The sequence below is a fragment of the Melospiza georgiana genome, chromosome 6 (genome assembly GCF_028018845.1).
Source record: "Melospiza georgiana isolate bMelGeo1 chromosome 6, bMelGeo1.pri, whole genome shotgun sequence".
Lineage (NCBI taxonomy): Eukaryota > Metazoa > Chordata > Aves > Passeriformes > Passerellidae > Melospiza > Melospiza georgiana.
In genome coordinates, this window is record NC_080435.1 from 47,623,003 (window position 1) to 47,649,067 (window position 26,065).

At 36.1% G+C, this 26,065-nt stretch overlaps 1 protein-coding gene across 2 annotated transcripts in view; it reads right to left on the reverse strand.

Annotated features, from left to right (window-relative positions):
• Positions 1-2,937: 2,937 nt before the first annotated feature.
• The window catches only part of RPS6KA5 (ribosomal protein S6 kinase A5), a 67,275-nt gene continuing 44,147 nt past the window's right edge, over positions 2,938-26,065 (reverse strand). For both annotated transcript variants that reach the window (XM_058025633.1, XM_058025634.1), the window contains 10 exons: positions 21,581-21,731; positions 20,238-20,399; positions 18,884-19,009; positions 18,002-18,135; positions 14,822-14,915; positions 12,401-12,571; positions 8,841-9,032; positions 8,073-8,232; positions 6,918-7,081; positions 2,938-5,959 (listed from right to left, as the gene is read on the reverse strand). In XM_058025633.1, the coding sequence (XP_057881616.1) occupies positions 5,720-5,959; positions 6,918-7,081; positions 8,073-8,232; positions 8,841-9,032; positions 12,401-12,571; positions 14,822-14,915; positions 18,002-18,135; positions 18,884-19,009; positions 20,238-20,399; positions 21,581-21,731 (1,594 nt within the window). In that variant the 3' untranslated portion in view covers positions 2,938-5,719. The remainder of the gene's footprint in view (positions 5,960-6,917; positions 7,082-8,072; positions 8,233-8,840; positions 9,033-12,400; positions 12,572-14,821; positions 14,916-18,001; positions 18,136-18,883; positions 19,010-20,237; positions 20,400-21,580; positions 21,732-26,065) is intronic.

Sequence of the window (26,065 nt, forward strand, 5' to 3'; positions counted from 1 at the left end):
TCATTAAGGAGACATCTGAGAAAAGCTTTGAGGTATCTGCTGTTTTTGTGAATTTTTCTTCTCCACTGTATATTAATTTTATAGGAAAAGAAGCATATGAACTATTGAGTGAGTTTCTGCAGACCATACAATGACACCTCTGTAAGCAGTCACCTCGGGTAACTCAGGGACAAACTTCAAGCATTGTCCCCTCTCTGCAGCATCATCTTTAAATTTTCCCCTTTCTTCTTACTTTCCTAAACTCCAAAGACTTTAAACTTGAAAGCTTTTTTAGCATAGCTGAATGTCACACAAAATCCCACCCATAACTTAGATAAAATGTACTTGGCTAGACATAGTTTTATCAGCAAATACCATTAATATATATGCATATTTTGAAATGGTTACCTTTTCAAGCAGATTTATCTTGGTTATTCACAAGGCCTAATCCCAAACCCTTTTTTTTTTTTCCTGCTTATGCAAATAGACTTTTGGTCATAATCATACTAAGACAACTACACATTTAACAAAATAAAAAAACAACTAGGGAAAATCAGGTGAACATAAATGAGACCAATTTCAAGATTTGATGCTGGATTTGTTGACAAATATCTTTGTATTAAGAAAGCTGTAAGAAGTTTGCAATCAATTTGCAGTTTCATCTGTTAGGTTTTTTGGCAGTTCCTGAAGCAATTAAAGAAGAGTTCTGTTTTTCTTTCCTTTATTATTGACATTTCAAAGGAAGTTAGCAGACTTCTGCATGACTCTTGTGAATACAGTTAGATTGGTTGCCAATTTTTAAAAGCAATTTTACATGTGAATAATATGGATTCCTTTCTACCACTGAATAAAGTATTAGTCAGACCAGCCCATAACATCTCTGCTTAAACATTTAAAAATGTTTCCCAGCCAGTTGCTGTCTTCCATTTCTGTCACACAGAACATGAAAGTTGTCAAAATATATGTTTTCTTGAAATTTACATTACTGCGGGTCTCTTGCATTTCTCCATTTTGCAGTTTCTGGTACAACAAACAAGAGACTGTTTCAGTTAGTCTGTATAATTGAAAGCATAACTTCATTTTTCTACTGCAGACTACAGGAATCAGTCTGAGTTTTCTTTTGTACACAGGTGTTCTGAAGATTCAGAATCTATTTAATATGTGATACAAAAAATGTGTGATGGCAGATGAACAGCTCCAAATTTCTTCTACTTTTAGAGAATCCAGTGCCTTGTGGGCTTAAAGGACCAAACTGAGAAGTGTTTCTCACTAGCAAACCAAGATCAAAGCACTTTTATCCCTTTACAGCTGAAATACGCATGTTATATTCTGATCTCTGAATCCAGAATATTCAGTCAACTATCTCAACTGAAGGAAGGCAATAGCATGTTTTGCCATGTAAAAACAGTATTTTGAAAAAGACTGTCATCTTATGGGGGAAGAAATAAAGACTATTAATTTAGTAAAAACACCTGGAATGATACCTGAGACATAAAAAATAAATTCAATATGATGAAGTAAATGTTATAAAGCTACACACACACATATACTCAGGGACCTGCAAAAGTAGGAAATATGTTTATGTTGGATAACTGGCAAGAAAGCTTGCAATTCATTGCCAGTGAATAATACATGCACATGGAGATAGCCAGGGGAAAAATTACCCCTGAAAATATCTGCCCAGAAGCTTCTCACCTCTGACTTCCTACAACCATCTTCCTCTTCTGTGGCAGCCTTATCTGGTCCTCCAAATCTGTGTGAGCCCAGAACCCATTTTTAAAATACAAGCTCTCTTAATCAAGGCGTATAACTCTAAATTGAGATCTAGACATGCAATACAGCATGTATATACATGCATGCAGACAACACATGCACAGATGATAAAATGCTTGTGCAACATTCCATTATAACCAATGAACACATTTTCTGCTGAGAATTATTCTGTTCTCAGATGACTGAGAAGGGATACAGCCGTGTAGGAATTGTTATTTTGTTCAGAAAAGCAGCCACGGAAAAGGGCTGAGAAAATACCTCCATCAGCAGAGCCAATTTGAAGCCTCAATCCATTCTGTGATGCAGTACATGATCCCCCTTGCCCCCAGCTGTTTAATGAAGTACTTAATAGGGGTTTTTTAATAGCAGGAAACAATGCACATGCCAAATACACCGATTCTTTTCCTCAAAGTCTAGAAATTTCACTAAACCAGAGGAACTGCAAGTTATGTACTCTTCTTTGTACTTCTCTAAATCCTTTAGCAGAATTACCTGCTATACTAGTATTCATGTTTCTAAAAGTATTACAAAGAAATGGCTTTACCAGATACTGAGTACTTTTTAGATTAGATTAAAACCCACACTAACTGAAATCTCTACTCATAAGAAATTTGACTTTTCACACAAATCTGCCTACAACATCACTGACATCATTGTATTTCTGACAGCAGACAGATTCATTACCAGACATTAAAGCTGATTGAGGCATAGCAGCACTGTGAAGAAAACTTAATCTGAGTATACACATAATTCACAGTGTAGCATCTCTTCACCAAGACAATATAAAGTATTTGTAGTACTAATGAAGATTAACTTGTACACTTTAAATTTGAAACAGTGGTCTGAGTAAGAAAAACATGGCCCACGGGTCTTTATAAGACCTTGAGTTCCAGGCTGGTCAACAGATTAAAACATTGTTCTGCCAAGAGTAAATACTCTCCTGCAGGGACATTAGAACAAGAAGTAAACCTAATCTTGAGCTGCCTAGTTTGCAACTCAAGTTTCAATGTATCAATGTGTATGTACATCAGCAGTTGTTTATGTAATGCTAATCTAAAAATTCAGACACTTCAGAAGCGTCAAATCCACTTCCTCGAGAGCTCTGTCACCTGGAGGCAGCAGGCAGTCAAACATTTCAGCTACCCTGGGCAACTGGTTCAAAGCAAATACAAGGTGACACCTAAATGTACTTAGCCCTGCCCAAAAGAAATACCCCGGGTTTCAATTTTTATTAAACAACTACCGTGAGAGCACAAAGAGGACACAGAAATATTCAGCTATAAAAGTTGCCTTTGATACAACTGATGTATTCTAATAACTTTTTGTCTCACAACAGTCTCTCAAAACCTGTGCAGAAAAAAAGATTGACAAGACAGCCATTATCTCTAGCATTTAGTATCTTGTGCAAACATTCTTGTTGTTTCATCAGTTTGTCAAGAAACAGTTTAAATTTTCCAACAGGGAAACAACATTTCCTAATATCCCGTGTTCCTAACGTTTAAGTTCTTTCAGCTGGGTCACAATATTCCAAATCCACCTGGTATCCAACAGTTCATTACACTTAAATGAAATCAGACTGAAATTGCTTTTTGTTGTCCTCATCCTGAAGACAAGTTCCACGAACTCCTCAAAGTGCAAACTTGATAAGCAACCTGTTCTCCAATCTCCCAATTCACTTATACTGTCTGCGTAACGAGTATGAATGGTGGATTGTTTGTTGTATTTACAGCAAGTTTATTTGGGAGAGAAAAAGTATTCTTTTACAAATGAGCTATGTTCACTATTGAGATTACTTCCAAAGAGAGCATTCAGAAAGCAAACCTGAATATATTACACTGACAATTATTTTTCAATACTTTAACATAGGCCACTTAAAATTGGTTGTGTTATTAGCACATAGACTGATCTTTAAATATACTACTTCTACATAAACAGTGCAAATCTCAATATTCACATCAACCTGAAATTAATGCTGCAATTACTGTTGACATTCACATCAAGAAAGTAGTAAACTATTTCACATGAGCAATTCCAAAACCTCAGAATGCCATTATTAATATTAAAGAAACACAGAACAAACATGTTGGGCTTCAAAGCCATGTTTTGATACACACAATCCCTGTAAACATGGATTTATTGTATTTGTCAATACTGATATATGATATAATTCTATAAATAAAATCACTGATATAAACAATTTTTATAACCTTTTTTTTTTGCATAGGGTTTGGATTAAGGTTACTTTAGGATAGAGACAGCTGTTAACAAAATCCTCTAGTCAATTAGTCTTCCATCACACAAATTTAGGCATATGACAAGGAGCCTCTCTGACTTCAGTGGAAACTTACACATGTAAGTATTTGCAAAACTGGAGTCATTTTTAGCACTTAAGTTACCCCTAGTCATTGAGAATACAAGCTATAAAAGAGCTCTCCACAAATTTATAAAATATACTGATTTAAAAGTTTATGCTGATGTTTCTCTAAGTCACATTTATGATTCCAAACAGTTATGTACATACTATACTATCACAGTAGGAAATACTTCACTGTAGAACACCACAGTGAACAAGTCGTGAAGCACAGTGTTCAATATAATTTCCCTTTAGTATTCCCAGTGCATAAGTTGTTAACATCTACACTACACAAGGTGCCCAGGTCTAGTATTTGTTATATACAATGTAAAAGCAAGATAGAAAGAGCTTTGCATTTTACAGTAAGGAATGAAAACAGTGGGTAATATACAGGGATTCACTCCTGCAAAGTACAGAATTCTCCTTCACTATGACCACAACCACCAAATATGGTGGATTTCAAGTCATTCAGCCCATAAAACAGTGCTCAGCACCTTGTAGGAAGAGAGATCTGAGTGCACTTTATTCCAAAACATCTCCTTTGGATGTTATAAAGTGCAAAAAAATAAAACATATATATTCTAATATTTTACAGTCACTGTTAGACTGCCATATTTGTACAATGCAAAATTCAAATAACTTGGTATGCATTTTTATGGACCCTATAATAACAAATGCTGAAACTGGAGTTTTCTCATCTTTAAAAAATCTTAGTATTTTTAAATTATTGTGTAATTATAAAAAGAAAATATAAATTATAATTAAATCTTGAAATAGGTATTTTAACACGTGGCCATTTTCCAAAGAATCAAATATGAAATTTAATTTTCTCTTATAGCATTACATTTTAGAATCTTTAAAATCTTTTAGAAGCTAATAACTTCAAAAAATAAAAGTTCTTTTATTGTATCACAGTAATAGACATATCACCTTATCTTTTACCCTAGAAGTGTTTAAAAAAATAAATAAATTAAAAAAAAAATCTAAGACTTCTATTCTCAGTTGTTTAGAACAAGATATTTTTTAAACAAAGCAGGAGTTCCATAGTGCTTCATTTTGATCTTAAAATTCAAATAAATGGGACAGATCATAACCATAAATTTAAAAGGCTTTAGAGTACTATACTGCTTTGGCGCATTGTACCAATGATTGTTTACATGCACGAAGAATCAAATTCTACAATATTCTTCACAGAGCTGGGTAGGAGCAGAAGATCCCGAAGTTCTAAAGATGTTACAGAGCTTTCCTTTCTTTGAGCAGTAGGGAAGGAACTGGGAGGAAGACTGTGACACTGAGGAACAGTCTTCTTCCAAGCAGTACCATGAGCAGCACAGCTACTTACCTGAAGCTCGGCTGCACACCAGTAACGTAGCCCTCAGAGAATACAATGTTGGCTGTATAACAGTATTACACTAGATCCAGTGATACCATACAACGCTAGAAGGAAATGTATGGAAATACAGAGCTAAAAAGGTAGGACTAAAATACATTTCTAAAGCAACAGAAGTCTTCCTGTGGCAGCCTGTAAGCCACAGGAGGAAGGGCAGGAGAAGACAATACAGGTACTGCCAAGTCTGTAACCATTTAACTCCTCAAGACGGGACATTCTGCTGCTCAGTCGGAGAACTGGAAGATGGTTTCTGGGTTATTGCTGTCTGTAGGGTTTGTGGGCTGCAATGTCTTTGTGGGGGTAGTTTTACCATGAGAATGAGAGGAAGAAGAATGGGAACTTTCACTGGAGCTGCTACGTGTCTCTGTGCTTGTACTTGTTTTTTTCATTTTCCTTCTTTTTGCAAGAGGTGCCTTGTCCACATTCTGGAGACAAAATCCTTCCCTTTTGTACTTGTTAAAGGCCTGTTTCAAAATAAAAGGCAATTCTAAGTTTTTCAAGATATTTAACACATTTTATCACTTACTGTGAATGGTCCACGGTACATCACAAGATAAAATGTAATTTTTTGACTAATTCCTATTGTAGCTGTAACAATGACTTTACCAGCCTTTACAGGTACATAAGAGCCAAAACATAACATTATTGATTGGCATCTTCCTCTCCTTGCTCTTTTTAGTTTAGAAGTATTTTTTACTTAGCCTTAACCTATTTAACACTACATTTTCAGAGAGGACTGCTAAATTACAATTTTTCTTTCAGCCCAAATCATGTTGCTTGTCAGGATCTCTCTAAGAAACAATTACTTTGTTCTTCTCTCCTTCCTAAAAAGCACCCACAAGCATTTCAGCATAGATCTGCTCAATTTTGATTTATTCTCTGTAGAGGGTATCATGAGAATCAACACCATGTTTGTAAAATACAGTTGCAGTTCAAATGATTTTAATAAATATACAATAGTAGACAAGCAAGTCCACTAAACATGCACCCATAATATAAAAAACAGGAACTACATAAATTCCAGAAATTCTACCTCAATTTAGTAACCCTAATGGCAGATGTCAAACCGTTACTTAGGTTAAATATAAAATTTTGGTTTTATTTAAATAAAAGTTTGAAGACCTTTTAATAGATTTCTCTAAGACATAGAATACTTTTAATTGCTGTTTCCAGAACAGCACTCAATGTCCAATTCCTCATGGAAATAAATGCCTCCAAGAAATTTATGCTTGCTTCATCATTCCTATTTTTATGTACTCCATCAGAGATGTTATGAGGAAATGTTATTGAGAAAAAAAAAAAATCAAGCTATAAGGATATACTGAATTATAAGGAGACATATGTATAGTTAAGAGAAAACACACAAATCCAGATGACACATTACAAAACATAGCACATGACAAACAATTTCTCAGAACTTACATGGAAAGTGGCTTTGACATATGTGTGCACTGCAGCTCCTGAAGAGCCTAAGTTATCAGGTGTCATTAGAGGGTTAGATGAGAGCTGGCTGCCATCCTGAAGCCACTCGTTGTATCTCAGGCTGGACATTTTAATCCTTTTGTTTGGATCCACTGTGAGAAGTCCTAATAGAAACACATTACATTCTTTGAAACTGTCAGCTATTTATCTTTGGTCAATAGAAAATGCAAATATTTCTTAATAAAATCTCATGCATTGCTCTGATAAGTAACTAATGTCAATATTTATCCTAGGCATGCCAATATTTATCCTAGATAAGGCTTACACAATGTTATACTATCATCCTTTCCAGAAGAATCTTAAAGGCAAAAAATTGTATTTAACTGTTTGATAACTGACATATCTCTTCACAGAAACTCAGAACTACCAAATTATTCCTTCACTTACAACCTGTCTAGGATAAAGTTCAAAAGAGTAAGCCTCAGGTTCCCTGCATAATTTACTCAAGTCTTTATCTGGAAATCCCTACATTTTTGGCAGAAAAATTCCTTACAAGTCTGCTTCTACAGAAATTCAGAACTCCATCTAAGTAGCATTAAGTAGGTGTCTAGCTCATGATGAAAACATAATTAGATGCTCTAAAGCTTAAGGGAACCAAAGCACAGCAATGGTCAATAAAGTAGCTCAGAAATACAGTAAGCAGTCTTTTTACAGGAATTAAAAAATAGCCAACAGAAAAGAAATAGTAATAAATTCATTCTCTACAAAAGCTCATCTTTTAAGACTTTTATGTATCTCATAAGTTGTTTTGGTTTTTTAGAAAAGCAAAAACAACATAATAAAAAGCTCTGCTTTTAAACATGTTATAAGAGTGAGTTCAATTTTTCTGGAGCTCTTCAGTTCCTTGTAACCCCACTAATCTTATCAGCATTACCACATTAGAAAACTCTGCTAGGTGTACAAGCAATTTGTAATACATACTGAGGTGTCCATGGCCACTCAATGCTTGTATCAGAGGTCAGTACACAGCTCAAGCTGTGCATATTGCTCTGTCAGGTGAGACACTTCGGAGCATCCAGATATTGTAGAATTTGGTTCTCCAAATTCTACTTTTTAAATAAAAACAATGTACCTTAAATACTTGTAAATACATACCTCGAATTAGCTCTTTAGCCTCTTCAGAAACATTTTTCCAAGCCTCTCCTTCAAAGGAAAATTCTCCTTTTTTTATTTTCTTCATAATTTCCAACGCACTGGTACATGTTAAACTTCTGTCTTGAGACTGAAATGGTACCTGCCCTGACAGCATCGTGTACTGCCACAAGAACAAAAGCAGCCTTAGGAAACACAGGGTATTTATAGGCAACTCTGCTGTTAAATATGAAGGGCTGTTGTTTGCATCACCAATGCTACACAATAAAACTTGGCCTAAACATAACTTTAAGGCTATCGAATATTTCAATATTTAAATATAAAAGACTTTCTCTGGAGTCCTTGTTAGAAAAAACATTCATCTATTCCAGGAAGCCGTGAACAAAATATATTTCTACGCCATTTATATCAAATGAAACTAATTTTCTGTAAATCAGAATACAGGTTGATTCCTTCTCTGAATTGAAAGTGCCAGAAGATTATATGGATGCCTGTAAAATCCCCTAAGAAGCATATATCTTTTTGAGAAGCTGACTGTATCAAGTAATTTTTCCATTCCCAAAAATGCTAAATTTTATTTCCTACTTGCTAAAAAAATTCTGCTCCTGGAAAAGATCTGTCTTTGGAACATATTATTTGTGCAATAGTACTTTCACCTCCCTTGAATTCAGCATGTACCAATTTATGTATGAAATCATCTCAAGTCCCTTGCATTTTAACAAAAAAGAAATACATGCAATAAAATTACAGTTAAAAACCTCAATCACTTACCAAAATGACCCCCAAACTCCACAGATCACAAGACTCATCATAACCATTGTGATTCAAGAGCTCTGGGGCCGCATAATGAAGGGTAAAACACGGAGTCTTAAGAGGCTGATTATCAGGTGGTTTTAAACGAGCAAAGCCAAAATCAATTATTTTTATTTCTGAATTATCAGTTTCATCTGTAAATAGTAAATTCTGAAAAGCAAAGACAAAAACCAATATTAGCACTGGGTACAAAACTAGTTAAAATTATTTTGCTACATCTATCACTTCAGAAAATTTTCCATTATCTAGAGGAAAGGTGAACTGTGAGACACTGAGTGAAGAGAAAAACAGAAATAACAATACTCTGGATTGTAAGAAATGTGACGTGTTTACCTGCCCCTGCATATCTGCAAGTCAGGGCAGTTCTGAGATTACTAATGAAAATGGATACATGGCACAGAACAGCAGAGAAGAGAATTCTGGGAACTTTGACAAGAAAAAAAACCCAAGACATCAACACATTTGGAGATGGGAGAATTGCCTTTTTCCTCAGACAAAAGCAAATTTTCTTAAGCTTCCACTTCCTTTTGGCATGTTGTGAACAACAGCTTTCTTGTGTGGGGGATTCCCACTGCTCCTTCTGTCTTGTGACTGAACAGTTTTTGGTACTCAAGTGGTACCACAGCATTGTCATGAGGGCAACAATGCACCAGAGTCATTTGAAAGAGGAGGATGGTGATAAAAAGGTGCACCTTGGTATGAAGTGGTGTTAAGAAGTGCACCAACAGCTCAGAGGTTTCACTGAGAGCTGTCTGGCAGGGGTGGCAAAGCCAGTATGGATGGATATGTGTTCTGACAGAAACCTGGGACTGACAGCATTCAAGCACTGAAGGTAACAGTCCCACCACAAACCTACTCCTTACACCAAGGCAGAGACATTAGTACAGTAGTCCCTGAGAATTCCAGCTTTACACACTGGAATGTGGCACTTTGGACTTGAGGACAGACAAGCTGTTATCAGTTTGGAAATTATAAGGCAATCTGCTTCCTTTTTCTGCCCTGAGTATTTGTATTTGCCAAGAAAGATACAAGAGGGAAGCCAAGTCACAGAAAAACTGAGGCCAAGATGAATCATAAGCTAATTCTACTCTTCCCTTCATCTTCTGAGAGAAGACCATCATTTTGATACTGCCTTATTACTCAATTTATGAATGCTAGAAAAAATCTCAATATTATAAATCCTATAGTCTTATCTAACCTTGTAATACAAAAGGTGAATGAGTCACACAAAGTAATTAATTTCAAACTCATTAACAAGGGTAAAAATGATTGCTAGACTGCCAGCAGATCAATAAGGAGAACATGAGACCATTCATTATGGACAAAAGAAAATAGCTGCTACAAAACAGTATTTTAGTATTTTTGCTTTCTGTACTGCTGATATAGTTCAATGCACATTCAGAGAAGTCAGTTTTTAATTGTTGTGTAAATGGATCTACAGAGAGCCTAATTTCAGCCAAAATATTCATACAAGGATAAGTGATTAATATAATAATAGCCTTTTTTCTATGGTCATGTTATATAGTCTACAAGTAAATAAAGAATTAATAACATTGGTTTAAAAAGACCTTTCTTATGATAAAAATTAAATTGGTTATGCATGGAAAGAATGGTACAGTCCAAGTATCCTACACTGGGTTCAGGTATTTCTGTTAATGAGGCAAATAAAGTGTGTTTCAGAACTCTCCCATCCCCCAAATATTTACAGCTGTATTTCACATTTATTTTAGGATATATAAACAACATCCTCACACACTTCTTATATTTTGTTGTAATACCTTCAGAACTCAGTTCACAGATCAATGATCACAGAAACAGTCCTCAAATTCTCAACTGAGAAGCTCCAAATATGGTCACATATGCTACACAAACTCTTTATTCCTATGAATTCTCTATTTTCTACCCAGTACTTTTCCTCTGTTTTGTAGACCAACATATGTGATCTAATTAGTACTGATAAACAGAAGCCTTCCAGTCCATGAAATTCAAAGTCTCACTCTTAGTTACATTTAACCAGCCATATTTAAAAAAAAATAATTATCAGTAGCACATTAGATTGCAAAGCTGAGCAGCAAAAAAAATCTGACTGGACTTTTTAGAAAAGGAAGAAGAATTTCCTATATATCTTTTTACAGAGAAATGCACTAACCATATCTATACTGGGAAACTTGCATATCCCATACTAAGTTCATGTCAGAACCTAAAATAGTAACTTTCAACACAGGCAGGAAGGAGACAAGCAGCTTAAGTCCAACTTTGTGGAGGCAATGGATTCTGCAAGCTGTTTGCTAACCCTTCATTACTTGACTTCCCAGACTTCTGTTCTTGAACATAATGTAGAATTGAAGACTGCCTAATTTACCTTACAGCTGAAGCTTTGCTTCACTGTGCCTTATATTCAAAGTGGAAGTAAGACTAAGATGATAAGAATAGAAGAGAGAAAGTGGTGTTGGTTTCATCCTTTTAATTATTACTTGTTTCAAAAATGGTTTTCTTACCCTGGTGATGTGGCTCTTGGAAAAAGTTTCTCTAATGATTTTTACAACTCACACATTAGAATTTCAAAATAGTCCCTATGTAATGGTTTACTTACAACAGGAGCCCAAGACAGAGCTTCTTTTAAACTCATACACTTTGGATTGGCTTTCATAAACAACTAGCAACACCTAGAAGACTTCTTTGCCAGTTGAATTGGAATTATTATAAAATACCAAGCCTTTCATATCACAGAAAGTATGTTCAGTAGGAATGGTGGATTATTTTTTAACTCCAGCTACAAAAGGAACAGCTACTTCCTGGGGTATGATGGCTGTCATCACCCTACAATTAACATACTTACTGGATGAACCAACATTAATCTACACTATTTTCAGGCTGAGAAAACATACATCCCAACTCATTGCTGGCAAAAGCATCCAAGAAAAAACTGGCTCCAGGAAACAGAACAAAGTCAGTGGTCAATCTTATAATAGTAAACTGAATGGTCTAGAAGCCATGATGCTGCTGCACAACAAAAATATCAGAAAACAGTTACTGAAAAATAGATATTAATACATTTTTTCCTTTGGGAAACTACTGAACTCACATCACAATCTCTCTTAGTGCTCATTTTGTACTTAACTGGAAAAGAAGCCCTACTAAGGAAATTATGATCAAACAAAAGTTGGAAATGTACAGGCAAAATACCCAAGCAACCTAGTTCTGCTTATGAACTGTTTCACACAATAAATACATGCTAGTGAAAAATGTCCCTATATAGACAAAGTTGAACAAGTTTGAACAAGTTAAGAGTAGAGATTGCTTACAGTTACTTTTACCTATGAACAGAAAAATATCTACAGAATTTGTTAAGTAAAAGTACAGAGTTTAAGTAACATCTAATTAAAAATACAGAAGTAGAAAACTCTGTAACAAAGGCTGGAGAAACAGAGATACATCACCTTCCAGACATTTAATAAACTATTTTCTAAACATATACATATATATATATATACATACACACACACAAGTCACTATACCTCAGGTTTCAGATCTCTGTGGACTACTCCCACATCATGCATATGGCTCACTGCTGAAACAAGTCTGCGCATAATGTGACTGGCTTCCGTCTCACTGAAATGTTTCTTCTTCTGAATACGTTCAAGCAATTCTCCTCCCTTCAGCAATTCCATTACCAGGAATGTGTGAAGCTGAAACAGTAAAAATACAGCATGTTAGAAATTTAACATTCCAAACCAACATTCACTCAGGAGTTAGGTGTCATTCTGACAGGTTCTCAATGTTTGAAGAACTAGAACTGCTGCTTGTAGTAATTTGGAAGACCAAAAAAAAAGGCACCAAATCTCAGATGGCATTTTTCCCATCAGTCTTGTTGAGACTGAAGAATGTGTTCCCATGTGCACCCATATTTATTAACAAAAATGCAATGCCATCAGCTAAATGTACACGTCTGTAGGGAGATGAAAAAGCTTTACTTAGTTTAACAAGTAAAGCTGGAAAAAGTTAAACTTTTGCTGCTTAAGCATGTTCTGATATAAGGATATGTATCTATTAAAATGCCTAAGGACTTAAATGTTACAAAATCCTTTAAAAGCACCCTGAAACTTAACCTCTGAAATAAAAAAAATATCTAGAACTTGTGATTTTATCCCCTACAGAGTAGTAGCCAAAAGTACTCCATAATTAGAATTACAATAGATATCTTCCCAAAATTTAAAGAGCATTTTTTAAATTAAAAAAAGCAACGAATTTTTAGAAGGCAATAAATAAGCAGGGGCTTAGACAACATTGGCACACACTCAACTGCAATTCAAATATCTTGCCATTAAACAAACAGCAGACTTCTCAGAACAAGGAAGTAAAGTCAGCATTCTCAAAAGGCAATGGATGTGGGCATGCCATGGCTTCTAGCCCTTCCCTCCCCTGAATGACAGTAACAAAAGTAGTATTTGCAAGCACAGCAAAAAAGTTCTGGGAAGTGGCCAAAAAATGGAATTCAAAGCAATAGTCAAGAAGGTGCACACTTTGTATACCAAAGAACAGAAGCAGAGCTATGTGGACAGAAAATAGTAACACTTCTTAGAACAACCAAGGTATACAGTAGTGCTTGAATGATCTCCTCTCCTGCAAATTTTCTTTATGCCTTGGGAATATCTGACAGGGAAGTTAAAAAGGATAAAAAGACTTTTTTCACTAGAAAAACTTCAGAAAAACTCACACAAAACTTCTGGCTCACCAACAGACTGCAGCCCAATATTATATGGTTGGAATACTAATATGGAATTTGAACAGACTGATATCAGAGCAAGTTAAAAACTGGAACTTCTTTTTATTAAGACAAACTGCAGAAAGGTCAAAACTAGAAAATTTCTTCCAGTTTTGGTCTCCAGAATATTGTGCACAAGTAATCTGAAAGGTAACACCTGGGAGCTACCAAAAGTAGCTAAAAATACAGTGGGTTGGTTGGTCGAGAGCAGCCTATTCAGTGGCACAGCAGTCTGGAGAACCATTTTTTTAGATTTAGCAATTCATTTTACTCAAAGGAAACTGAAAGAAATGTCCTGTTCTACACATGTACACTCATACTGTGCATATATGTAAAAAAAAAAGGGTCATTAAAAATTACAGTACAGACACTCTATCCTCTCAGTAAATTCTGAGGTGCTCTACATGAGCTCTCTGCTGGTCCCAGTACAAATAGCAGGAGGGAGACAGAGTGGGATATGTGGAGAGGTAAGAGACCACTTGTTCCACTACAAAATCTATTGACCAACACAGAACAACAGAGTAGTCTAGGTTGGAAGGGAGCTATACAGGACATCTGGTCCAAAACCCTAGCTCAAACCAGGGCCAGCTTCCAATTCAAATCAAATTATTGTTTATTCCATGCTGTAGAGTCTGTATTCCATAAAAGGAAAAAGACAGTTAAGGTATCTAAGTAAACTGATCTTAATGGATTTTCAAATAGAAGCTCTACTTTTGCATTTGGTAATCTGGCAACTTATTTGATTATCTCCATTAAGTTGCTAATGTGTAGGAAAAGATACTAGATATATAATATTCATATACAACATTTCTAATATTAATTCACAAATACTGTTGTAAGATTTATAATGATTCTGGGGGAAAGGTGATATCACATTTCAGTATCATAGATACAGAAATTGGGCCGTGAACACATTGTATGATGGCAAACAAGGACAAAACAGAACAATGAACAGAATTCAAGCCTCTAATTTTTTCGCATACTGTTCTGATTTGCTAGAGTAACTGCAACATTGTTAGAATGCACAATTTCTGCTTCGTTTTCTATACTGACTAGAAAAAAGCCCTAGGAAAAAAGTTGCCTCAACAGTTACAGAATGCTTAAGTCCCAAAAGCTCTTGGAAAACATATGGCAGTACGTTTGGAAGGTGTTGATTACAGTTTCTTCAAAATACCTGGTCATGAAAAACTTCATGTAACTTCACTACATTCGGATGTCCCTCGCAGAGCCTCAGAGCTGTTATTTCTCTCTGGGTGTTGGCTTCCATTCTGGAAAAATTGAGCAGTCATCTTGTACCAATTTTACTGAGCAAATTGCACATTCCAAGTGTTATTTTTTAACTGTTTGCAATCCATATTTTTTTACTATTACAACCACTTGAAAACAATTAAATGCATATTAAAATTAAGTGGAGAAAAACCTCTCCTCATAATCCTGCAATTTAGTCCATTAAAAAACCCACACCCAATTCAAACAATGTTTTTAATGCAACTGCAACTTCCTACAGCAAAAGCGGATGTGATACAGAATAGTTTCAATCTAAAACAAACCATGCCCTTAGTCCAGAGCAATTTGACTTCACCTCTTTTACTACCAATATTTGTTAGTTCACCTTTAACTTGGCCCAATCTTTTTTCCATTCTTAATGGGGACAAGTACTTCCAAAATGATATAGAAACTATGAACTTTACTAGAAAAAGAGTAACGTCATCTATATATGAAATGTGTTATTCAAAAAAACCCCTAAACAGAGCATTATAAAAATCTGAAATGGAAGAGATAAGAGACTATTTCCAGAGAAAACTCATTGCATAAATTCCCTTTCAAGTACTGAAATCTATAGCCATAAAAAGTGAAAATGGTGAGTGTTATAAAAACTACATGAATGGTGACAGAGCAGAACATTTTTTTCTGCTAGTTAAATATACTGATTTACTTTTGGCAAATAATACCTGAAAATTTCTGCCAAAACTCTCTGAGAAAGGCAAATCCTGTAATGATCTAGAGAATGGCTTTACAGGCAACAGATACAGAGAGAATCTTTCACCACATATTTTCTTTATTTCTGGTTGCTTTTTTTTCCTAATTAGAATGAGAACTACAGTGAGAATTCTGTGCAAGAGAATTCTGTATTTCTCTAGGCTTCATATAATCAACAAGCAAACTATGCTGTTCCACCTGCATCTCTGCTGCTGAAATTTTTTAACTGAAAGTGACTTCTAGTCCTTTAAGGAATTAAAAAACCTGGCTCACAGTCTTTCCCCCTAAACTACTATCAGAAGGAAGCAGATCTTGGAAACAGATGAAAAAGGTTCAGCATCATGAGCACAAATCTTTGAAATTTGTATGCGGACTTTTCTGAATATTTGCTCTCTGTAAATAGTTACCATCTCAGATTGTAAGCAACCTTGAGAGAAACAAATGGGATACTCTGAAACAGTAACTCAAGCAAGTTTACTTTGTTTCAGTGGTCAGACATACAGAGATACCTAAAAATGTTGGCTGGGGGCAGGCCCAGCCCTATTAAAAAGGCAGAGGAACTGTTCATCTGAGCTTTCACCTCAAGTACCATGAAAAGGTTTCCCTAGATGTAAGATTCCCTTTTTGGGCATGTTTGCCCAGTAGGAGTGAAAGAATGACTTTAAGGCAAAGAAGTTCCTATAAATTTATTATACTTTTCCTTTTAGTAAGATTTAGTGGCATGATCCTCAGAGCAATATTACTTACAGATTCTAATTCGAGTTGGGTTTTGGCCAACTGTTCAGAGTGTGGGTTTACTGCTAACTCTAAATACTGTACAAACATGCTGAGTCTGCTCACACCCTGCAATCCTAAAAAAAATTTCCTAAATCTCTGTATACAGCGATTTTAGCTTCATTTAGCCTGAACCACCAAGATGAAGGAAAAATAGCAAAAAAAATATCATGAGTAATATAATTCAGGGACATAATTTCTAGAACTTAAGTTCCAGGGGAAAAGTCAATACTGGTCTGCTCAGTAATCCAGAAACAAAATGCACATTATGTCAAAATGAGATGGGAGCACTAACCTACAGCTCTGCTGGTACCACAGAAAAAACTTCTGAGTGTAGACACATGGAAGAGATCTCCACACTAAAATACCCAATGTAGGTGTCTACCACACACCACTTAGGGTCTCATTATAATGAGTGAAATTCCCATGAATCCATCTTATAGGGTGAACTAGTTCACTGTAACATACATACCTAGAGTAGGATTCAGTGGCCTAAGCATAGGAAGAAGAGCCTGGAAGATGACATCAGCCATGAAGACATCTACAAAAAGGTAGCAGTCACAAGACTGATGGGAACCAGAGGACAGAGAAGACACCAACAGATGCTAAAATGGCCCTATGTAGATGTCTATGTTTAAGTTACTGAATCCCACTTCTAGTGCAAGACAGTTTTAGGCAGGTTTCCATTAATTCAGCAGACTCCAGAAAACTAACTCAGACACCTACACTTCAGCTTCTTGTTCTTGAACATGTCCTATTCAAAAAGTATATGATGAAATGACAGACATTTTGGTCTGGCAGACAGCTTCTTCTAGAGTCTGGAAAAACAGAGGTACAGCCAAATGTCTTGGGCAAGAGATCACTGAACTATCACTCTGATGGCAGAACATTTCTACTCTCCTGCCAGCATTCTGCAACACACTAGGGATGTACTTACTAATGAACTCTGCAAAATGAAGGCAAAAATCCATCTGCTACTCAAAGAATCCCTTCTCTTTATTCTTCTCTGAGCAGAAACTCAGAGAAATCCATTCTGGAAGAGAACCAGATGGTACCCGTGTACAAAGCTAGTCAGCTGCTTCCATTGTGGTGTTCTCTTCAGAACATCCAGGAAACAAGATACAACTTACAATTCCATAGTCTAATTCCATTTTATACACATACACACACACTTAGATCTGAGGCAACCCACACTGCAGACTATTCCTAAAAGCAGTATCCTAGGCAATCAGTTGGGCTGCTAAAGAGAGGGAGCTAGCTTAAGCCTACATTCAGTTCACCTAAGTGTCAAGATAAAAGAACCTCATACCTTTATTTGTTAGGAGCAAAATTAGGTGAAATAATGATGGAATACAACTAGGAATCACAAAAGTACTCTCTAGGTTTCTTCTTGTGTCCCAACTAGAATAACATTATATTTCAAAAGACTCTCAGAATCTTTTAAAGGTCAAAAGGTTACAATAAGCTTCTGTAGATTCATAGAACAGGAAATAATTTTAAAGCTACTTTTCCACTTTCAAAAATGTAGTGAACATTATTGTACTCGATGGGCGACAGTAAGCAAAGAAAATATTTTTATTGTCTTATAGAATATTTATACCTTTTGCTAATTATTTTTACTGCATACTCTTGGCTAGTTTTCTTGTGTAAGCATTTTCGACAAATGGAAAAACTTCCTTCTCCCAATGGTTTCTCTTTCAGATCCAGTTCATAATGATGATAAAATGGAGAGTCCTGTTAGGAAACTGTCTGTATTTAGTTTTGCAGAATACTTTTAGTATACACAGTCAAAGACAAAGAGTAAAATTTCATGAGAATTTTTCATCTATATTTAAAACTGCAAAAGAGCTCTCTTTTTATTAAAATATAATCAAATTTTACTGAATAAAATGCATATACATTATTCTAACAATCAAAGAGTAAAGCTTATGTTACATTAAACAAACAATCACTAAATAAATCATTACTACTATAACAACTGAAGATACAAAATATTCAGACAAACAGGATCAAAGGTGGTCATACATACATTTACCCACAAAACTATGTACTCATTTGAGGACATCACAATAGCATGTGCTCTTAAAAGGCTTCACACAACTATATGCTCTTTTGGGTAAATATAACATAGATGGAATTATTATATAATAAAGTAGCTTCAGAAATATCTACAGTGTTTGGCTGAATAAGAACTATCAGGAGTCATTATTATTATTAATATTATTATTATTATTACTATACTTCTGGAAAACTAGACAATCATCTCATTTTTCAGATTAAACTTCAACCATTTCTTAATAGTATCACATGCAAGATGTGATGGATCATCAGATGCTTGAATCAACTGAGGAGACATTACAGAGAGTTAATAAATGAATGATGACTATTTTGTAATCCATAGTCTAGCTTATGATTGCTGCTTGGGAAGTTACACACAGTTTTAATTTAACCAAATTAATTTAAGTCTTGATATTATTATTACCTTCAACATAGCACTTCTGGCAATAGTTGTCATTCCAGGTCTCTCATCCCCCACATAAAACTGGAAGGGATCTACTGTAGCTGCATTGCGTTTAAACAAAATAGATGGTGCAACGAAAGAATATCCCTATGAAATTAAAACATCAGAGAAGGGTACAGCTTGATACTGTTGCACATAAACTACTATAATACATATGAAACAACAGAAGATTCAGAAGAATTTTTCAATAAATCAGAATGTTTGTACCATAATAGAGAAATTGTGACTTACTCTGTTCAATATGAATAAGCATCTTCCTGGAATTAGTTATATGATCCTCCACAGTTAGAGACAGAACAATAATACTACAAGAATTCTAATTAATGTTAATCTAGCTCAGCTACAATTGCTTTACAATAGTGATAAAGGCTTGGACTTCAAACTAGCCAGCCTCCCATGACACCTTAAAGTTAAGGCATGAAAAGGCATGAAATAGTTTGTATTGTGATGTAAGCATCGAACAATTTTAAATGGATAAAATTTATATCAATGTGTGTGGGCAATGATGTGCCCAGTTTGAGTATCATAATAACAGCTGTGACTACCACTGCAGGGTGAATCAGATGTTATTAAGACACAAATAACCTGCTTGCTACAGTCACTGTGAATCTAACAAGACCCAAAATATGACACTACATTCCTCTACCCTGAGGATTAAGCTGCTCAAAAACAGACAATAAAAAACAACAAAGTGCAACAAGGGGAAAGAGAAGGCAATCCAAACTGCTGTTCACCTCTGCAGTTTTGGTACCAAGTTGGTTGCACATGAGCTGTTTCTGCCCATTTGACACCCAGACTGTGTAGTCAAGAAGGGATCATTCTTTAATAGCACAGAAGGAACGGTAAGGAAAGCTTTGTACTCATCTGGAAACATCAGCTGAGTAACTACAGCGCTCCTACAAAACGTGGAATTTCAGCTCCCACTTTCCAAAGGATTACTTCAACTAGCATATAATGTGGAAATGGGTGAACTAAATTGCTCTTGTCAAAGCTGGCAGCTCAGGCTGATGGAGTCAAGATGACAAGACTCAATGTATGAAAAACCAATAAAGAACAGACTGACTTTAGTCCAACAAGTAGGATATTCAGCTGGGAATGGAGAAACAAGGACTTTCATATTTGCAGTAGGACTGTTTTCACCTTTCTCATTTTGCAATTGTTGAGCAAAAAGCCCTGGCAACTGGGATTTGAAGGTAAACAATTAGTTCCAAAAACTTAATAGGCAGGAGGTGAAAAAAAGGTTATTTACACATTAGGAATTGTTAAAAAAATAATTTAAAATAATTTTCTTTAAAAAACTGAGTTTTGAAAATACCTGAAATATTCTTTCAGAAGTCTGAGGGGTTGCTGCAGGAGAGTATGTTGGATCCATTTCTGTAAACTCTTCTGCAAAATTACTGACATCCAATTCATCTCTGATTACTGGTTTAAATGGAGCTGGTATTTTTTTGGCAGCTAAGTCCTCCCAATTCATATTCTAAACAAAAAAAATAGGAAAATAAATTTAATTAAATGAAAATTTTACAGAACGATATTGGAAAGAGAGTCTTGTCACATCACACAGTCTAACTCCCTTTGCCATTTTCCACAGGCTGATGAAAAACATTCAAATTATGCTCTACTAATTTGTTTAGTTAAAGCCAAAGCTCTTAGTATGCAGACAGAATCCAAAAAGAAATTCAACATAATTTAACAGTAGAGATGTGCCAAACAATTAGCGTGATGGTCCCTGAATTTCTTCCTCTATTTCAGAATAAGCAATATTTATATTTTCATTAGCCACAACGCATGCATGTAGCATCTTCTAGTTTTCATTGCCAATTTCTATGCTTTATTACTGATGTCAGCTTTCAGAGCCCTGAGAGCATAAACCTCCAAATTCTTACTTGCAGGCATGACTAGAAAGAGGAAGCATAGAAATAGCAGATATGAGCAAACCGCCCTGTTACTGTAAAGGAGTGGAACTGAAATCAAGTAAAGAATAGAAAGTGTTACATGATGGCAAAATGCATCTCCCAAAACACAGTAAATTAAGGAAGCTTAACTCTGTTTAACTTCAGAACTCTATGTAGCTTCAGAAGCACCATAAATACATTATTTGTTTTTTCAAAGAAATCACACAATTTTAACCACATTTAATACAGATATCGTATGCAAATTCAATCTTCATCATGGTTTGAAAGCAAATGTTAATACACTGAAATCTGAACAAAATTAAAATTTACTGTACAAGACTAAAGATTCAATTAGGCCAAGGTAAATAGAAGAGTTTGGTGAATTTTATTAATATTAAAATTTTTACAATAATTCTAGTGCCAATCTTTAAAAAAAATCCTTTCAAACAAAAACCCAACAGACAACACAATTTCAGTGTTTTACATTAAACCATCTGATTTCAGCAGTGTTTCCTTTAGCTTCTTCAAGTAACTGATAGATACAGACAGAATATATTAAAAACCTAGCATGCCCTTCTAATACACACCAAATCCATACATACAAACACAAGGATATTTTTACTAATTTCAATACAATTATTCATGCAACTAATAGGTCCTTAAGTTGTTCTGTTAACAGAACAACAGAATTTCCTTAGACTTTGATTTCACAGGCACTAATTCAGAATAAGTGGGATCTGGTGAGTTTTGTTGTTTGCTTTACCTGGAAAAAGGGATGCTGTTTGATTTCATCAGCATCAGTGGGACCACAACCTAGCCTCTTCTTGGGGTCTTTCATTAAAAGACGCTGAATTATATCCTTAGACAGAGCACTCATTTCTTGTGGATAAGGTGGCTCACTTTTTAATATTCTCCTTTAAAACAAACAAAATAACAGTGTGGATGTTACTTAAAATGTTGAGAGTTAAAGAGTTACCATACTAATGGAAGTATTAACATTTCACTTAAACTTCTATTGTACCCAAAAGCAGGAGGATGAAAAATACGAAACCAAATTTTTTTAAAGGTTTAAGGAATTGTGGACATGAAACAGAACATCTGAAGAGATAAATTATGCAACTCAATACACAAAAGAGAACAATCCTCATTTCATATGCTGAGTTTACTATTCAAAAGAAATCACATAGTTGAAACAGATAGCTCCACAAAGAAATCAACTTGATGACTAATAGTAGTAAAAAAAAAATTCCAACATTAAAATGTATTAGAAAATAAATTAAAAAAAAAAAGTATTTGGGCCATTGGAGGATTGCCTTCACCCTCTGTGTCATGTGCAATGCTCATGCCCTTTTCTCAAATGAAGGCACTATAACTGGAAAAGTTTTAGAGAACAGTAATAAGACCAATCAGACATAGAATGTGTTTTATAGAAAGTTTTATAAAAAGCTTACTGAAAAGATGACTCAAGGGAGCTGAGCAATGCTTCCATCAAAACGGTAAAGTAAACAGAGACCTCACCACTTTTTCAATACAAGAACTAGAAACTATCATGTTGTGCCAATGGAAGTCAAAACCTTAGAAGCCTAAGTAGAATCACATTTCAATTCCTATCTTTTATATTTGCAGTCCCCACAGTTCTATACAAACAGGTAGGAAAGCTTTCCTTTAGTTACTCCAAATCTAAATACTGAAGCTAAGGACCCTAAAGGAAAGTAACCCATCCAAAGACACATGAAGATGTTTAAAATATAGACACAGAAAACCTTTCAGCATACAGAATCACAGAGGAGTTGAGGTTGGGAATGATCTCTGGAGGTCATCTGGTCCAACTCCCCCTGCTCAAACAGTTACCTAGAGCCAGTTGTTCACCACCATGGCCAGAAACCCTTTGAGTATCCCTAAGGAGAGAGAATTCACCCCCCTCTTTTGGGAAGCCTGTGTCAGTATTCGGTCACACTTGCAGTAAAAAGGTGTTTCCTAGTGCTCAGAGGGAACCTCCCGTGTTTCAGTTTGTGGGCCCTATCTCTGGTCCCGTCAGCAAACACCACTGAAAGAGCCTGGTTCCCTCTTCTTTGCACACTCTCTTCAGGCATTCATGCACATTCACAAGGTGTCCCTAAGCCTTCCCTTCTCCAGGTGGAAGAGTGACAGCCTTCTCAGTCTTTCCTCATTGTCATCAGCCCTTTGCTGGACTCTCTCCAATATGCCCAATATGTCACTCTCAGGCACTGGAGAGAGCAGAAGTGGAACCAGGACTCCAGATGTGGCCTCAGCAGTGCTGAGTAGAGAGGAAGGATCATATCCCTAAGCTGATGACACTTTGTGTAATGCAGCCCAGGATCCCATTTGCTGCCTTGCCACAAAGCCACATTGCTGGCTCAGGTACCGCTTGGCGTCTACATAGTCCGATGCATACTCTCACTGTGGTGACCTCATAGTAGGACTTACAGTGCCTCCACTAAACACAAACTGAAAGGTTTTGAAGTCATGAGAGACTGAGGCTGAAATGACATGAATTTGTGGCAATAGTCAGATCTCAACTATTGTATGTTTCTGCCAGAGCTTAAGTTGATCGCTGCAGGACATTCCTAAATTTTGTTCAAAGTTACTGCGTGACACATCCTTAGAGTCAGTTATCCCATGAGAAAATTTTTATCTTGAAATGTCTAGCTACTTGGATTAGTCCAAAAATAGATGCAAACAGATTGCTTCCTAAATAATCCTGTTCTGGCAGTGTGGAAGAGCAAAACCAAGTTCAAAATGTGCATATCCCAGGGGTAGCTTCTACAGACATAGTATCCAATTTCAAGCAAACAAAAAGACAAAGCAAGCTAACCTCTTGGTTTAAGCACTATCTACTTGCTGAAAGGAGTTAGGAAAACACAGTCTGAGATTTAAGATGGTGTAAAGGTCTAGGATTGTTTTTTTTTAAATGATATATATCTGCCAGTAAGGGTCTAAATCACAGCCTTTCTGCCAGCAGAAGTAACAGCAACCATAAAACTTCTCTTCAATTTCTGGACACATTTCATGTTACAGAACAGGAGAAGAAAGCACAATATTATCAACTGATTTTTTAATTAGGGATGTTAATACCAAATTTAAACATCACTAAACAAGAGTATTCTTACACTGCAGGAGTGGTGGTGAAGTAAAGACTCAGTCTCTTCTGAAATCACCCAGTTTCAGAAAGGGGAAGCAGGTAAGGAAGTAAGAAAACCTTCCTGTTGCAAAGATAGAAGACAGGACACCTTGATAGAAAAATTACTTTACTTACAGGAGGGCCAATGGTTTCATAGTTTTAAAATCACTGCAGTTAGATAAGTTTGAAGAAGCTTCTTTATCAACCTTTCTGATCAAAAAGAAATCAGAGTGTTATGTAACAAAGATTCTGGAAAACAACAAGTTCTCTTTGGGCTTGAAGAAGGGAGGAAAATCCCTCCAATCCGTATTTTTTTAAATTGATTTCTAAAGCAATGAGATTGAAACCCTGGGATGTCCTTAGTAACCAAATTCTAGAGCAAATTCTCTTCCACACACTTCAGGAACCTCCTAAACTGTTTCCTCTCTGCTGTACTGTATTTCCAACAGATGTACAGTAAGTTTTACATTGAGAAGTATCGTCCAGCTCTTGACCAGCCAAGAACCCTCAGCAGAAAAGGCAGCATTTTGCCATGTTCCATTACAAGGAGATTCACATAAATTGCCAGTGGCTTTAATTCAAAAATACTTTTGAGGTTGACTGATACTGGACAACACTGATGATGCTCTGGATTGGTTCACAGAACCGTATTACAGAAGTAGTGAAGACCAAAGCTACCTTCTTTAGAAGTTCCAGGAACCACATAAAATTATCATGGAATTGAAGTATGTGAAGCTGCAATTATTAGGATGGAAATCAAGTTGCCAGAAAAGAAAGACCAGATTGGATCAACATGTGAGAGAGCAGAAATTTGTGAAGCAGCTTGATCAAGTGAAGAGAGTCTGGTTTCACTAGTTCAGCATTACTGAAGTGCTGTACTGAAAGTTACTCAAGGCTCTAGCAGTAGCCCATACAGTGTTCAGAGGAAGGAAGCTGCATGTACCAAAATCCTTTTTGGAATGTGTGTGCTTCTGTAAAGAAGCTATGGCCTTTAGCATTAATAATCCTTTCCTTTTCTCAATCACTACCATCCTTTTGTACATTTCATGTTTATGGGGTTGTCCACATTGTTTATGGCAGTGATCCAGTAACAGTGACAGACACAAGCAGGAAGAATTAAGTACCCCAAGTGGCAATTGGAAAAGTTGAAGGAATACTCTGCTGTATTTATTGCTTTTCCTGGCCTGGTATAAGCTCTCTGAGCTGGGGCAAGCTGAGATTACCCTGCTGATGAGAGAACTCTGGCTGTACTGAACACTCAGAGAAACCTCCCCTTGCATATGTCAAGAAGTTTAACTCTAAATGAATAATTTCCATCTTACCCATCTCTATGGCAGAGTATGCAGAACTAGGAGCAACCTCGCTGGTATTGTTTTTCAGGAACTTGGCCTCTGATGAGTTTTCCCCATAAAAACTACAGACCAAGAACACATATGATAATGCAAAGGACACACTAATGGATGATAAGGAAGAGAAGGGGATGCCCAAACTAATTCTACAGTACCTTGAGAATTGCATGTCTTATGATGACAGTCTATTCCCTGACCCTCTGCTTTATGCCCAAAAATGGGTGTTGTATGTTTAAGGTGGGGGTCAGGATGGGGGGTTGAACCTTGGGCTCCTTGGCAGATTTTTTTCAAAGCCTCACTCCCCAGGTGCCCAGGCTGCTGAGGGAGTGGTTTTTTGCTTGGCTAGCTTGATTTTTTTGTTAGCCCAGGCAAGAAGTTTTTTTCCCCTTTTCCCTGCCTTGGAGAAGCTGCAGTAGCAATCTTTCAACAACTTTTCTTTCATAAACTGGACGGTTTGTTTAATTGTGAGACCAGAGAAAAAGGGATCTGCAAGACAGGAGTTGGTCAGGACCAGCAGGAGTAGAGGGGATGCTCCATCTTGGCCCTACAGAAAAAGCAGAGCTGGTGAGAGAGAGCACACCAGCCCCACCTGCTTCATCTGCTGTGAAGAAGGGACCAACATCAAAGACTTCTCATCTATTTGCCCAAACTGCTGTTTGAATCTCCTGTTCAGTTTTCTGGGCTTTTTCCCCTGAGAGAGGAGCCACTATCTTCTATCTACCATGTGGTGGGTTTTTGTGTTTTGGTTTTTTCTTCT